This window comes from Indicator indicator, chromosome Z, assembly GCF_027791375.1.
Source record: "Indicator indicator isolate 239-I01 chromosome Z, UM_Iind_1.1, whole genome shotgun sequence".
NCBI lineage: Eukaryota > Metazoa > Chordata > Aves > Piciformes > Indicatoridae > Indicator > Indicator indicator.
This window is the reverse complement of record NC_072053.1, coordinates 7231532-7246156: the sequence shown is the minus strand read 5'-3', so window position 1 is coordinate 7246156 and position 14625 is coordinate 7231532. Positions and strand designations below refer to the sequence as shown.

The following is a 14625-nucleotide window of genomic DNA, read 5'->3' as shown; positions in this document are numbered from 1 at the left end:
TGTAAGTGAGGATAAGGTTTGTGACCATCTGAAGAACTTGAGAATGTTTCAGTCCGTGGGACCCGATGAGATACACCCACGGGTGCTGAGGGAACTGGTGGAGGAGGTTGCTAAACGGATCTCTATTATATTCCAAAAGTCATGGTAGTCTGGGGAATCCCCACTGACTGGAAAAGGGGAAACATCACCCCCATTTTCAAAAAGGGATAGAAGAACTGGGGAACTGTAGACCAGTCAGTCTTACCCCTGTGCCTGGTAAGATCATGGAGCGGATCCTCCTGGGGGCAGTGCTGAGACAGAAGAATAACGAAGAGGTGATTTGGTGCAATCAATTCATCTTCACCCAGGGCGAGTCATGCCTGAGAAACCTGGTGGCCTTCTATGGCAAGGTCACAGCATCAAGAGTCAAGGGGAGAGCAGGTGATATCATTTACCTGGTCCTGAGCAAAGCCTTCAACACTGTCCCACACCACATCCTCCAAGACGATAAAGTCTGGGTTTGATGGATGGACCATTCAGTGGATAAAAAACTGGCTTGATGGCCACACGCAAAGAGTGGCTGTCAATGGCTCCATGTCCAAGTAGAGGCCAGTGACAAGTGGAGCCCCTCAGGAATCAGTTCTGGGACCAGTCTTGTTCAACATCTTTGTTGGCGACATGGACAGTGGCATTGAGTGCACTCTCAGCAAGTTTGCTGACGACACCAAGCTGTGTGGTGGAGCAGACACACTGGAGGGAAGGGATGCCATCCAGAGGGACCTTGACAGGCTGGAGAGGTGGGCACAAGCCAACCTCATGAGGTTCAACAAGACCAAATGCAAGGTCCTACGTCTGGGTTGGGGCAATCTCAAGCACCGATATAGGCTGAACAGTGACTGGCTTGAGAGAGCAGCCCTGAAGAAAAGGACTTGGGGGTGCTGGTGGATGAGAAGCTCAATGTGAGCCACCAGTATGCACTTGCAGCTCAGAAAGCCAACCAGATCCTGAGATGCCTCAAGAGAAGTGTGGCCAGCATGTCAAGAGAGGTGATTCTCCCCCTCTACTCTGCTCTGGTGAGACCCCACCTGGAGGGGTGGGGGTGTACTATGTCCAGGTATGGAACCCCCATTACAGGAAGGATCTGGACATGCTGGAACGTGTCCAGATAAGGTCCATGAGGATGATCAGAGGGCTGAAGTTTCTTTCCTATGAGGACAGGCTGAGAGAGTTGGGGTTCTTCTGTCTGGAGAAGAGGAAGCTCTGAGGAGACCTTATCGTGGCCTTCCAGTATCTTAAGGGGGCCTACAAGAAAGCTGGGGAGGTACATTTTGGGATGTCAGGTAGTGATAGGACTAGGGGGAATGGATCCAAGCTAGAGGAGGGTAGATTTAGATTAGATATCAGGAAGAAGTTCTTCACCATAAGAATGGTGAGACACTTGAACAGGTTGCCCAATGAGGTGATGGAAGCCTCATCCCTGGAGGTTTTTAAGGCCAGCCAGGATGTCACTCTGAGCAACCTGATCTAGTGGAAAATGTCCCTGTCCATGGCAGGGGAGTGGGAACAGGATGATCCTTGAGGTCCCTTCCAACTCTGTTAATTCTTCGGTTCTGTGACTTCAGGGATGGAAACTTCACTATTTCTCCAAGTAGCCTGTTCCAGTGCTCCCCCATCCTCAAAATAAAGAAGGCCTCACATTTAAACGAAATTCCAGTTTGTTCTGCTCCTAACTTGAACTGTAGGCTGTCGCTTATGCAGAGATCCTCAAAAGTTGCTGCAATTGGGAAAAACTGTTCAGTTCTGAATCAGTCTCTAAAATTTTGCTGCCCACTTACCAGGCTGGTCACCTATGCAAAATAAAGCAGGCAGTTACTACAAGATGGCTATTTGCTGCTTGGCTGCCTACAGCCTTCGTGTCACATTTGCCTTTCATTTTTGCAGGGAGTATTTCACTACTTTGCTGTCATGCTCAGACTTCTCAGAGGAGAATGGTGCTGCACAGCTGGGTGCTATGTGTCTAAAATCTTTCACATAAGCTTGTGAACCAGAGTCATGCTGAAAACACAGCCTTCCCTGGAAGGTATATTTGATTCTTCATTAAAGATGGTGTGACTTTCAGAAGATGCAGAGAAAAATGTTGTAATTTTTCTGCTCTTATTAAATCAATACATGTTATATGTACCCAGGAAATTTGTTACTGTTTGTATAGAATGTTTAAAAGAAATTCTCCCTATAATATAATATGTTGGTGACCAATGGGCCAATGGGATGACATTTAACAAGGCTAAGTGCAGGTTTATACACTTTGGCCACAACAATCCCAAGCAGCACTATAGGCTTGGGGACAGAGTGGCTGGAGAGGGGCCAGAGAAAGGGACCTGGGGGTGCTGGTTGATAGTAGGCTGAACATGAGCCAGCCTTGTGCCCAGGCAGCCAGGAGAGCCAATGGCATCCCGGCCTGGATCAGGAGTAGTGTAGCCAGCAGGACAAGGGAGGTTATTCTTCCCCTGTACTCAGCACTGGTCAGGCCACATCTTGAGTACTGTGTCCAGTTCTGGGCTCCTCAATTCAAGAGAGATGTTGAGGTACTGGAACGTGTCCAGAGAAGGGCAACGAAGCTGGTGAGGGACCTGGAACACAAACCCTATGAGGAGAGGCTGAGGGAGCTGGGGGTGTTTAGCCTGGAGAAGAGGAGGCTCAGGGGTGACCTCTTGGCTGTCTACAACTACCTGAAGGGAGATTGTAGCCAGGTGGGGGTTGATCTCTTCTCCCAGGCAACCAGCAGCAGAAGAAGAGGACACAGTCTCAAGTCGTGCCAGAGGAGGTATAGACAGGGTGTTAGGACGAAGTTCTTCACAGAGAGAGTGATTGCCCATTGGAATGTGCTGCCCAGGGAGGTGGTGGAGTTGCCATCCCTGGAGACGTTCAAGAGAAGAGTGGATGAGGCACTTAGTGCCATGGTCTAGTTGATTGCTTAGGGCTGGGTGATTGGTTGGACTGGGTGGTCTTGGAAGTCTCTTCCAACCTGGTTGATTCTATGACCTCAGGTAATACAGATACTGTTATTTTTCCATTTTTTCTTCTTTAACAGTATGCATATGTTATATATACTGTACTTTTAATCTTTTGCAGAATTTGCATCACATGTATTTTTACGTGTGTAATAGTAGATGCTGATTTGAACAAATTGTTCCTTGTTAGCTGATTAATGTAAATAATGTCATAACAAGGGGACAGAGTAACCTTAAAATTAAATGCCTCACTTTTCCTAGACCAAAAATAGTGTGTTCATTATACTAAAAACATAAAGGTAGTTATTACAGTTTGAAAGGAGTGATAAACACATGCTGCATTTCAACTCCTCCTGTGTTGTTTTTGGGTTTGGTTTTGTTTTTTTAAGTTATATTTTCATTTGAAATACTTTTAACTCAGAGTGGTCAATGGCTGTCAGCAGTGAGTCTCTGCGGCTCCCTTTTAGATTTGGTGGAAACAATTTCACGAATGCAAACAAGGCTAAATTGCTTTCAGTGTTGTTTGAAAGGATGTTAGACCTGACATACTGCTGTGGACCTTCTCAGTGGCAGCCACACTGTATTCAGTACAGTTGGATAACCCACTGGTTGAAACTATTGTTTGCCATCACTGTCAGCTCTGAGATTATTTTTCTAGTGCCAGAGAGGCTGTAACTATCATTGATGGCCATTTAAAATTAGACTCCAAAAGTAGCTTTGAATAAGCTTGTGAGAATCTTCTGTGGGTACAAGACTATTAATTCTGCCTTATGTAAACCATTTTTACTGTATGTTAAGAGCTTCTAATTTATAACACAGTTATATATCTTTTGTAAGGTTACTTGGATTTAAGTGGAATTAGTTCCACTTCAATGGAGCCCAGCTTTTTTGGAGGTTTTTTTATGCATCTGTTCTGAGTTATCTGTTTGCTTAGTAAAGCATTTCTGCAGTGTAGCCATTAAATTTTAGATGCAAAGTCCTGCAGTGTTACTAAAATGGAGCCAAGGGAAACAATTATACTCTGAATAAGCACAAAAGAGGCATGTTCACCCTCTTTCTGGGGAACACTGTGTTTAATAAAGTTGTTAGCAGGAAAGCATGATCAATTTCCTGTCGTCCAAAGGTCCGTAGACTGTATCTCACAGTAGAACCAAGTAGGTTTCAACTTGTTAAGATGACTGTTACAATGTGCAGGCTATGAGTTGCCAGATGCTGTGAGAAGATTCAGCATGTTCATTAAGCATCCATTGAGAAATCTGAATATTTGAGATTTGTTGTTACCAGCCCCTGCCTCAATTCTTTTATAGATGACATTGCCTTGAAATCTGGCTTCCTCCTGCGCTTGAAGCCTCACCTGCACCAATCTCAACAACTGTACTGAAGATCACCTCAGACAGGTGTTCTTCTGTATTTAAATATTTTCCTACCCTCATATAGATTGTGTGATAATTAAGTCCCTATTTGGTTCCTTTTTAAAAGAACAATTGAAAAGAAACCCACAAAACAAAACAACCAACCAAACACCACCTGCTCAACTGATGTATTTGTTACTGTCCGTATTTGCTCATTCTCCTGTTCTGGATGTTGTTTCCTATGAATCACTTAATTCTGTCTCGTCAGGGACTACTTTGCAATTTCATGTGGCAGGGCTTCAGCCTTTGCTTCCCTCAGTACATTTTGTAGTCAAGGGAAGTCTTGCAGATTTTTATCCTTTATCCGCATCAAGGTTAATGATGATGATGCAGTAAGTCACATTGTATTTGACTTTGAGTCCAAGCCTGTATTTATCTTTTGTTCGGTCTTTCAAACCTTTCCTTTGTGCTTTGACTTCAAATGCCGTTGACAGATTTACTTCTTTATTATTTTGTTTTATTTTGTTGTCAGAGCTTTTACAAGATTGAATAACTATGTTCCAGATTTTCAGAAACATGTTGATAAATTGCAGTAAGTGCAGGGGAGAACCAAAGTTTTCCAGAGGCTGAATAATAATTTTGTTTGTTTATTTGTTTTGTTTTTTTAATGAAGAGAGATTAAAAAATTGTAGGTTGGTTAAATTGATTAAAGAAAAGTAGAAGGTTTAGAGATATATCAACAGTGTCATCACCAAAGGAGTTGAATTACTGTAATTTGAAAGAGTAAAACTAGATATACTAGCATTAATTTAATGGAACAGAAATTTAGGCCATCTGATAAACTTTGGCATTGTGGTAATTATTACTTTATGGATTAGTTTCTGAAAGGAAGTGGTGAGCACAAAGTTTCTTAGAATATAAGGTCTTGAGAGCAGACAAAAAGAATCATGTAGAAAAACTGAGCAATGGCAGAGAGACTGACCATAGGTCTCTACTATTCTAAACTTCATGGATCTGAAAGAAAGATGAACTTGGCTTTTTTCAGAAGCTGTCCTGAATGTTACGAAATGCCATGGTTAAACTGCTTATTCCTTTAGTCAAGTATTTACCAGCCTTGCCTGTCTTATATGACAAGTTCAGGTTTTCAGCACAAAGCTGTGTTTCAGGCTAGTTGGAAAAGTATCTAACAGGTACTGGCATTCTGGTAACTTCAGTTACATTTACTTCTGTGATTGAATGCGTTTTGAATGGCCAGGAATTTATTTTTTCCCCCCCAATTTTTGTTTTGGTTTAATACAGCCTTTATGATAGAGTAAATCACTAAACACAGCAATTAACCCCCCCCCAATTTTTTTTTTCTAACCTTACTGTTGTAATTTACTTAGAACTTCTGGTGTCCATAGTGCATTGCCAAGTACATTGATAGAGGTTTAGGCATATTTTTATTCTGTGATTACACAGCATGGTCTTCCATCACTTAGGCATTTAATGAGAAAATGGCTTAGACTGTCTGAGTGCATGTTATCTTTTTTAATGGTTTTTAGAAGAGTCTGTTTAGATGGTCTTCAGGTTCTGAAGAGCTAGTAGGCATTGCAGAGCATGCTTAGGTATGTGGAGAAGGAGAGAGAGTGTTCTTTTCCTGCCCACCATTTTTGTTAATACTTGATTGCCAGTTCATATACAGATGTTTTGGGAGAAATAACTACAGAACAGATGAGAGAATTGTCTTAGTTCTTGCATAAGGGTGTGGGAAGGAAAGAGAAACACAGATTTACCTCTGGGGAAAACTGGAAGAGAAGGCACAACAAAGTACAAATGTAGACATGCTTTATGAAGTAGTAATTCACTGAAGCCTTCACGTTTTGCAATCAGTATTGTACTGTTCACCACACAATACTGACCAGAAATTAAATTACAGACTGTTGCAAGGCTAGGAGACAGAAAAAATACAGAAAGAGAAGGATGCACTGTAGAAAGAATGTAAAACAAAAATCAGTTAGTATATCCTATCCCCTTCCTTCATCCTCAGGTGAGGAAATATTTTTTTGTGTGTTGTCACATGACTGATGTGAGAAGTTCAGAAGGCTGAAGAAGGAGTGTTTCCACAGATCAGAAAGATATGGGGAAAAGATATGCATAGTTATTTATAGACAACTTTTTTCAAGCTTTCTGAAATGGAAATGTCCTGGAGTCCCACTGATTTCAGCAGTGGTTGAATGCATTAAGTGTCTCATAGGACCAGATTTCCATTTTGTATGCAGATATGGTTTAACACAAACTTAGTTCTGTCAAGATAATTTCAGGGAGCATTGGTATTACTTAATTTGGAGGTGGGGTGTGAGTACCTTAGGTAACTGAGAGCTGAGTGGGTCAGCTGAGTTGGGGCTAAGGGGAACTAGCAGTGTGGCAGGTGATGTGGTGTTCTGTTAGGTTGTTAACTGCTTGCAAAGTCCTGGCCTGGACTGCGACTAATTCTTGAAAATGAGCAAAAGGGAACAAAGTGTTGATACCAAAGAGCATGTGGAATTTAACAGCAAAATATTTGACCTGCATCAGCAGTAATGTTAATGGTTAAAAAAGAAAGAATAGTTTCTTTTTTACAAGTCACTGCTTTTGGTGAGAAGCTGCCTTAAGGGAACCAGTATTCTTCTCTGTGTATACTATGGAGCTGTGGATACTACTCTGAAAGTGCTGTGTGCTGTTGGCTCCAGTTTGGGAGATTCTCTTTCAATGATACTCTGAGTAACTGCCTGAAAGATAGGAAAATCCTTCTTAACTATAGTGAAAAAAGGATGAAAGACAAAGTCTGGGTTAGTGTGGTGTACTTGCCACTTAGACCTGGTAGTACCCAACCAGAGGCCAAAGCTGGAAATGGCTACAAGCACTTTAAACAGTGACACTTGGTTTTATTTCTGTGTTGGTTTTTGGGGTGTTTTGTTTTGTTTTTAGTTTTTTAGTTGATGTTGACTTTGTGTTTTGTTGTTTTCTTGGTCAGTCTTTTGGTTGGTCTGTCTTTCCTGTGTTCTTCTAATATTCTCCCTCTTTGTGCCTCACCTTGTCCTTCCAAATCCTCTCTTGTCAAAACAGCAGACTCTGGATTCGGAAAACAGCACAAGCCTGCGTGGACCAGTTGTCCTCATAAAATTACTCAACCTGCTTTTTTGCTTTTTGCACATTATTAATCCATTTTTTCTATTTTGTCTACTACATTTGTGTTACACGCCTCAACCCAGCATCAGGAATGTTGGAGGTCAGCTCTTGACTGGTTCTCAACAAAATGGTTAAAACAATTAGAAGGCTTTATTGACATTTTGAGTATGATAAGATTATGCAGTTGTGTCCATATAGTTTAACTGAATTTTGTCTCTTTCAAAAAGAAGAAAACCCTTTGTTTAATGAACATATAATACATCATAATGGTTTGGACATTGCTTCCATTGTCAGTGCTCAACGCAAGAGTTCTTCTTGATAGTCAGCACCCTGTCTCGTCTGGACTTGGAAATTCAAACTCTCATGCCAGTAATACATTCTCATGTGAAAACTCCTCTACTACAAAATGCACTACTAGACATCCCAGAACTTCTCTCTCCAGTAAAACATTATTTAAAGATCCTTAATGAAGAAGCTGCCAAGTAAGTAGTGAAACCAGAAATCTTTTGTGCCTCATTTGCTTTTTGACAGTTATGTGAATGATGCATCTTGATATGTTGTACCTTATTTTTACAGTTTTGGGGTGGTTTTTTTTTTTGTTTGTTTGTTTTTGTTGGTTTTTTTTGATACTTTGTTGTTTTTGTTTTTTTAACAGACTGCTTATAGTTAAATCAGAGATTGTTTTCTGCAGTTTAAAGTTAAACTAAGCAAGCAAATATTTTGTCTAGTGGGTGTCTGCTTCAGGCTGAATAATTTTCTGAAGTTTTTCAGCTGGTTTGGAAAATTAATTTAGAGCAAAATATGTTTTGGTCATGTTAATTTGTTTGACAACTTTTAATTATTTTTTTAAATGGAGAAGATACTCTTTTTGAAGAGAGAATTGACCTTCATACAGCTGCCAGGAATGAGCCTTGTACTATTATTGTGAAAATTCATCAAAGCTTTGAGAGCCCCTATCCTTTTAAAAAAAAAATCTCTTTACATGCTTAGTAATGAGGGAGGATATGGTGTTTAATAGCTTTGAAGATTCCAGGTAGCTTATGTGATTTGTTCCCCCTTCTGGGGTTAGTGTCCTGTTCACGGACTCTCTCTGGAGAATGACTAAATGAGCACCCAACTCAGGCTCTGAATTTGATCAGACTTTTCCCTGCAATTGCCTTCCTTCAGTATTGGAGAGGTGAGATGAAAGTATGGAAAGTGTTTGCTGTATTTTGTCATCTTTCCTTTGTTGCTCAAAGGGGAAAAAAAAGTAAATGAAGATGCTGAATTTGGATAAATATGCATTATAAAGGAGAATATCTTTAAACAATTTTTTGTGTATGGTTTCTTCTGAAAAACTGTTCCTCCATTCTTAACCCTAGATCCTAGTTTTATCCATAGGAAGAAGAAGACAGAAGGCTTAAGTTGCAGAATACTAAGTGACAACATGAGTTTAGTAAGTGAGAGATGTGTAAACAACCATTCAGGGGACAGAGTATAGGAGGAGTAGTACCCTTGTGGACAGGAAATGTCACAGTCTTTCATTGAAAAAGAGTGTAAAATCTAACAAGGGTTTATCATGGTGCTAGGCATAGAAGCAGTCTGTTTGCACAGCCAACATGTAGGAGCACTTGCCAGTTTTTGGTCGTCTTTCAGAGTGGTTTCTACACAACATGTTGAAAGGGCATTCTGAACACAAAATTAGTATCATCCAGCTTTATACCTAGATAATTCTAAACTTATCTCCTGTGACGAAGTTTTATTTAATTTTGAACGTTTCCTTGTGTAATATTATGAGGTATAACTGATTGTGATATACCTAGAGATTCTGTGATGAAAGACATGGTAGATAGTTTAATGCATAGGGGCCGAATAGTCTTTTATTTTCAAGAAAGACTGAAAATAAACATCCAGTTCATGTATTCAGCCTTTCATATCTTTCATCTGAGATTTAAAATCAAAGAAATTTAAGAATTAAATCCTAGAACTTAACTGTGTTTGCTGCTGAATTAGAGACAGATGCAAGGTGTGTAAATTTAGACACTGAGAACAGCAGAAATAATCTCTGTGCCCATTGGATGGGTGGGATTAAGAGATTTCTATTGATAACGTGGTATCCAATTATAGTTGGGGCAGGTTATGACAAAACAGACTGTATCTTAATTATGCCAGATTTACTGCTTAAAATATGGACTTTTTTTTTATTGTCACTGTGTTGATGATGGCTAGAATAGAATACAAAACTTATATACATTGTTATGAGTAGAAAATACTGTCACTGATTGTAGAAGTCATAAAATCGCAGAATGTTAGGGGTTGGAAGGGACCTCCAGAGATCATCAGGTCCAACCCCCAGCCTAAGCAGGATCATCTAGGGCAAGCCACACAGGAATACACCCAGGTTGCCTTTGAAAGTCTCCAGAGATGGAGACTCCACAACGCCTCTGGGCAGCCTGTTCCAGTGCTCTGTCACCCTCACTGTAAAGTGTCTCCTTGTGCTGAGGTAGAACCTCCACCACTGAAAAGAGCCTGTCCTCTTCATCTTGACACCCACCCTTCAGATACTAAAATCACAATGATGACTCATTTACACAGGTGCACACACATATGTATACTGCATCGTGTGTTAATTTTATTTTATTATATGTTGTGGATAGAATCCTGTAGTGGTTTTCAAAAGTATCCCTCTGCTCCAGGGGAGTTAGAGATTATTTTTTAAACTGTCAACTTTTAAATTTTTGGTAGGCATCACATAGCAGTGACAGTGTTTAGTCAGCTGCTGGCTACTAGTGATCTTTTTTCCCCTTGCATTCCCATGGAAACAGTCTAATTAGCACAAAAGTGTTTCCAAAAATTAGAATCATGTTTTAAAATTATGTCTTTACTGTCACTTATATAATAACTACATCCATGTAATGCAAAACCAAAGCACTGCTTTGTGGTACCTTTCTGGTCATTGGCTTCAGTGGTAGTTTCGTTCTTGGGCAAAGGGGTATCAGGGTAGGAAGAATATTAGGCTTTTTTTATTACTTTCATGTTTTATTGCTTTCTTTGCTAATTACTTGCTCTCCAAATATTAGATTTCAGGGTAATTATATAATTAACTGTAGTTTTGTATTTTGTGTAAAATACAAATGTGTATTCCAATTAACTTAGGACTGTTTGCACTGCTTTTTATTGTTTTCCTGATACTTACTAGAATAAGTTATATTTTTGTTATTTTTAATGGCAACCATATTTTTTTAATAGCTTGTTCAGCTTCTCCATTTTAAGCAACTGATTGTCTGTTTCAGGTTTCAATCCTGAGCAGCCAAAACTGTCCTGTAATTCTTTGAGACTAGAAAAGAACATTGTTTTGCATGTATGAAAAAAAAAATTCTGGTTAACCTTTTCTTGAGAAAAGAAGAAAGTTTCTTAGAGTAACTCCTGATCACATTCTGCTTTAATGAAGGCCTTGCAGGAGGGATTTTTCTTTGCAGTCATCCTGAAAATCTTCCCAAATATGGCCAAATTCTAAGTATGTGAAGAATCGTAGAATCATATAATTTATATTCATGTTGTGCAGAAATTACTTAGAGCTTCACATTTGATCATGATATAGGTGATGTCAGCACTTGAGATATTCCAGGCTGGGACAGCAATCGCATTGCAGAATTTAGAATTGAGACAGAAGAGAATGATGCTTCTTGGGCTTCCTTTTCTTGCTTTGCTCATCTTGAAGGAAAACAAACAGAAACCTGCAGGCTGCACATTTAGAGGCAGCAAAAAAACCCTCAGTCAGCAGGATTTGGTATAGAAGAAGGACCATAGTGTTGTGGAGTAGAAAGGGACAGAAATTAGATCAGTTTTGAATACGTTGGAGGAGTGGGTATCTCTCTTGGTGTAGCCTCCCAGAGTTCCTATATGAAATGCCTTTCTGATTATGTAGTGTGCATTGCAGCTTTCTTTAAATATGCTGTAACATGCTCAAATAACACAAAAGCTGTATTTAGAGAGGAATAAATCTAATGTTAAAATAACAAATGAAAACATGCATACAGCCAGTAGAAATGAGGAATATATTTCTGGTTTCACTGTTGTTTACAATTCTTATGTATAGGACTGGAGATAAAACTCAGTTGTTCAAGGACCTTACAGACTTCCCTGTCATCAGAAAGAAAAAGGAAGAGATCCTGGATGTGCTTTCTAAAATCCAGTTGCATCTGCCAGATATTCGTAAACAGATTAAGAAACCTTCTGCAGAGTATGTTACGATTTCTGGTCAAGAGGTAATGTGTTACCTGTTATATATGACTGTGCCCTTGCTTGTCTAGAGAATAGCTTCAAAGGTAGGCCCCTCTACAACTCTTTTCATTTAGCATGACACCTGATGAGGTCATTGACTCATCTTGGCTGTAATCTTTTGTACAACTTCAAAGAACAGTTTTGTGACGGTGTCACTTTTTTATTTAAGTCAATTACTTTAGTGGTTTAAATAATAAAAACATGTTAGTGCAGGTGAACTTGATTCAGTAGTGCTTTGAATTTCTGTATATGTAAAAACAGTTGCCTTCTTCCAAGGTTAATTTTGTGGCCATTAAGTGCTGAAATATTCTCAGAGAACCAGGAAGCAGAGCATTAGGTTAATTTGAAGAATGGTAAAATGATCTGTGAGTAGTGATTAAGACTGTAACTTGTAAGATGGGTGAGGAGCAGTGTTAAATAATGATAAATGCCTTTTCATTTTTAATTCTTAGAAACGGTAGTTGCAGACTGGAGCTTTTGTTTGCTAGATACTGTACAAATTAGCGCAGGCTACAGTTCAGCCAGCCAAGAATATCAGTGTCAAAAAAAACAGATTACAGATGCTGCCAGATTTGGGGTGGAACTAAAAGGAACAGGGGGGTAGCACTATTCAACATTGTCCTTTGCGAACTAAGAGTAGAACCGCTGGGTAGAACTCCACAGAAAACTACGATAGCAATGGAGTTGGGAAACTGAGAGTTGGGGTTAAAATAGGATGAATAAGTGAGGGCAGAGAGGAAAGGAGCTGAAAGGGCCTAGAAAGATGAGAAAGACCCAAAGATGCAGCGGGAAGCAGGCAATGCTGAAAGTCAGTGGAAGTGTGAGAAGAGGTGAATTAGAGGTAGCAGCATTTACTGTTGGGGGGATATTTCTTTATCTGATGAAGCTGAGAAGAAGAAATGTGGGTCAAAGGTTAAGTAGACTGTCAGCAGGGATGCTGAAGCCCAAAAAGAAACATGGAAGAGTCCATTTCAGTGTTGTATGAGGAAGGGGAAGGTCATAAGAGATTTCTCTGAGGGGCTAGATTTACAGGTGGGTGATGGTATGTGGGTGAAGGAGAGAAGGACTGATCGTAGAATCATAGACTTGTGTTTGGAAAAAACCTCCAAGATTATCGAGTCCAATTGTCAAACTAAGACCACCATATCATTAAGCCATGTCCCAAAGTGCCATGTCCACATATTTCTTCAAAACCTCCAGAAGCAGTGACTCCACCTACCACCCTGGACAGCTTGTTCCAATGCCTGACTGCTCTTTCAGTAAAGAAATGTTTCCTAATAGCCAATCTAAACCTGCCCTGGCACAGTTCAGGCCATTTCCTCTCATCTTATCAAAGAGTATCTTGATCAAAGAGTATAGAGCATCTGAAGAAGCAGTTGGATGTGAACTGGACAGGAGAATTTCAGAAACCACCAGTCACTACCCACATTTGAAAGGAGGCCTTTGTAGCAGGGGACTGTTCAGGAATCATTGAAGATAAAGAGATCAATCTTGATATTAATGAAAAGAACTTCAGAGGTTGAGGATAGCTCTGACTTAATTACATTTGATATGACTGTCTCAGAGACATCAAAAGAGACAGCAGAGGAAGTGTTCGAGAAGATAGTGTAGTGAGAAAATGAAAGACACTAAAGGAATGGGAGTAATGGGAACAGAATTGCACAGGAGTAGCAGAGCGTAAGCATAACAAGAGTTTCTGAGTTGAGGTCTTTCATCCCAATATCTGTATGGCATATTCTTACATTCTTGCAGCACTCTGATAGATGCAGTGTTCAAAAGTTTCTTCAGAACAGAACTGGGAATAAACAGGTTTGTGGTTTACTAGTCCTGGAAGAGAGAGGAAACTTCTTTAACAGAGCTACCTACAGTGAGTATCTATTCAAGGAACAGGTTTTCTTGGAAAAAAAAAAATTAAAAAAAAAAATCAAACTACTTGCTCCTTTATGTGACCCCCCAAACCCATAATTATGAATACATGGTTAGATTTGCATAGTCAGCCCACAGTTGAACTTCTGTTTGTTACATTCCTCTTTGAGTTCTGATGAAGATCCAGTTGACACTGGATCCCTTTTCCAAAATGTGAGGTTACACCTGTGCCTATCTTATCTTTTACTTCCAGACCTCTAACGTCATTCATAGTGTGCACTAAGCAGGATAGAAAGCTATCTGGATAGTGATACCACTGCTGTTTGTTTCAGGCAGGATTTAGAGAAAAATTGCTACATTTGGCACATGCTTGGTTCTTGTTCTGCATAAGCAATGCTTTGGTCCAGTTTACTTAATACTGCAATTAATTATCTAATAAGACTAAGAATTAGAGGAAGAAAAAGTAAGTTTCTGTTGTTCTGAAGATTGCAGCCCCTCCACTTGTTTCTCATTAGCCACACAAACCAGTTGACTGAATTAGCTGTGTTCATTTAGATTGTTTCAAGTTCAGTGGAGCACCCAGCATAGACAGAGATGTAGTTTCTGTCTTCCTTTCATAAACACATCACATTTAATTGTTTTGAGATGAACTTCAGAATAAACTGTAATACCAGCGCATCAGCAGCACCAGTAGTGCCATCAGCAGTTGGCTTGCTTTCAAATCGTTTTATATCTCTTCTTCTACCTATATTCAGTCTTCTTATCTCATTTTATGTGTGTTAAGTGGTTTCAGATATTCTACAGTACCAAATATTTTAAAAGTGCCTTAACCAACTGAAGAACTAATGCAGTGTGTCTTTGCTGGAGTCTTGTGGTCATGTTAGGATCATGTGTTTGTACTTTAAGGTGACAGCTGGCTGTTCTGTTGAGGTATGGAGGTTTGGGGTTTTTTTGTTTTCATCTAAATCATACTAACTAATGTAAAAGCTTTGTCCCATGAGAGT

General features: G+C 39.8%; 1 protein-coding gene across 1 annotated transcript in view; it reads left to right on the top strand.

Annotated features, from left to right (window-relative positions):
* MSH3 (mutS homolog 3) overlaps nucleotides 1-14625 on the top strand; it is a 153871-nt gene that overhangs the window by 93800 nt on the left and 45446 nt on the right. The window contains exons 11-12 of the mRNA XM_054398282.1: nucleotides 7787-7974; nucleotides 11571-11739. Coding sequence (XP_054254257.1) covers nucleotides 7787-7974; nucleotides 11571-11739 — 357 coding nt within the window. The remainder of the gene's footprint in view (nucleotides 1-7786; nucleotides 7975-11570; nucleotides 11740-14625) is intronic.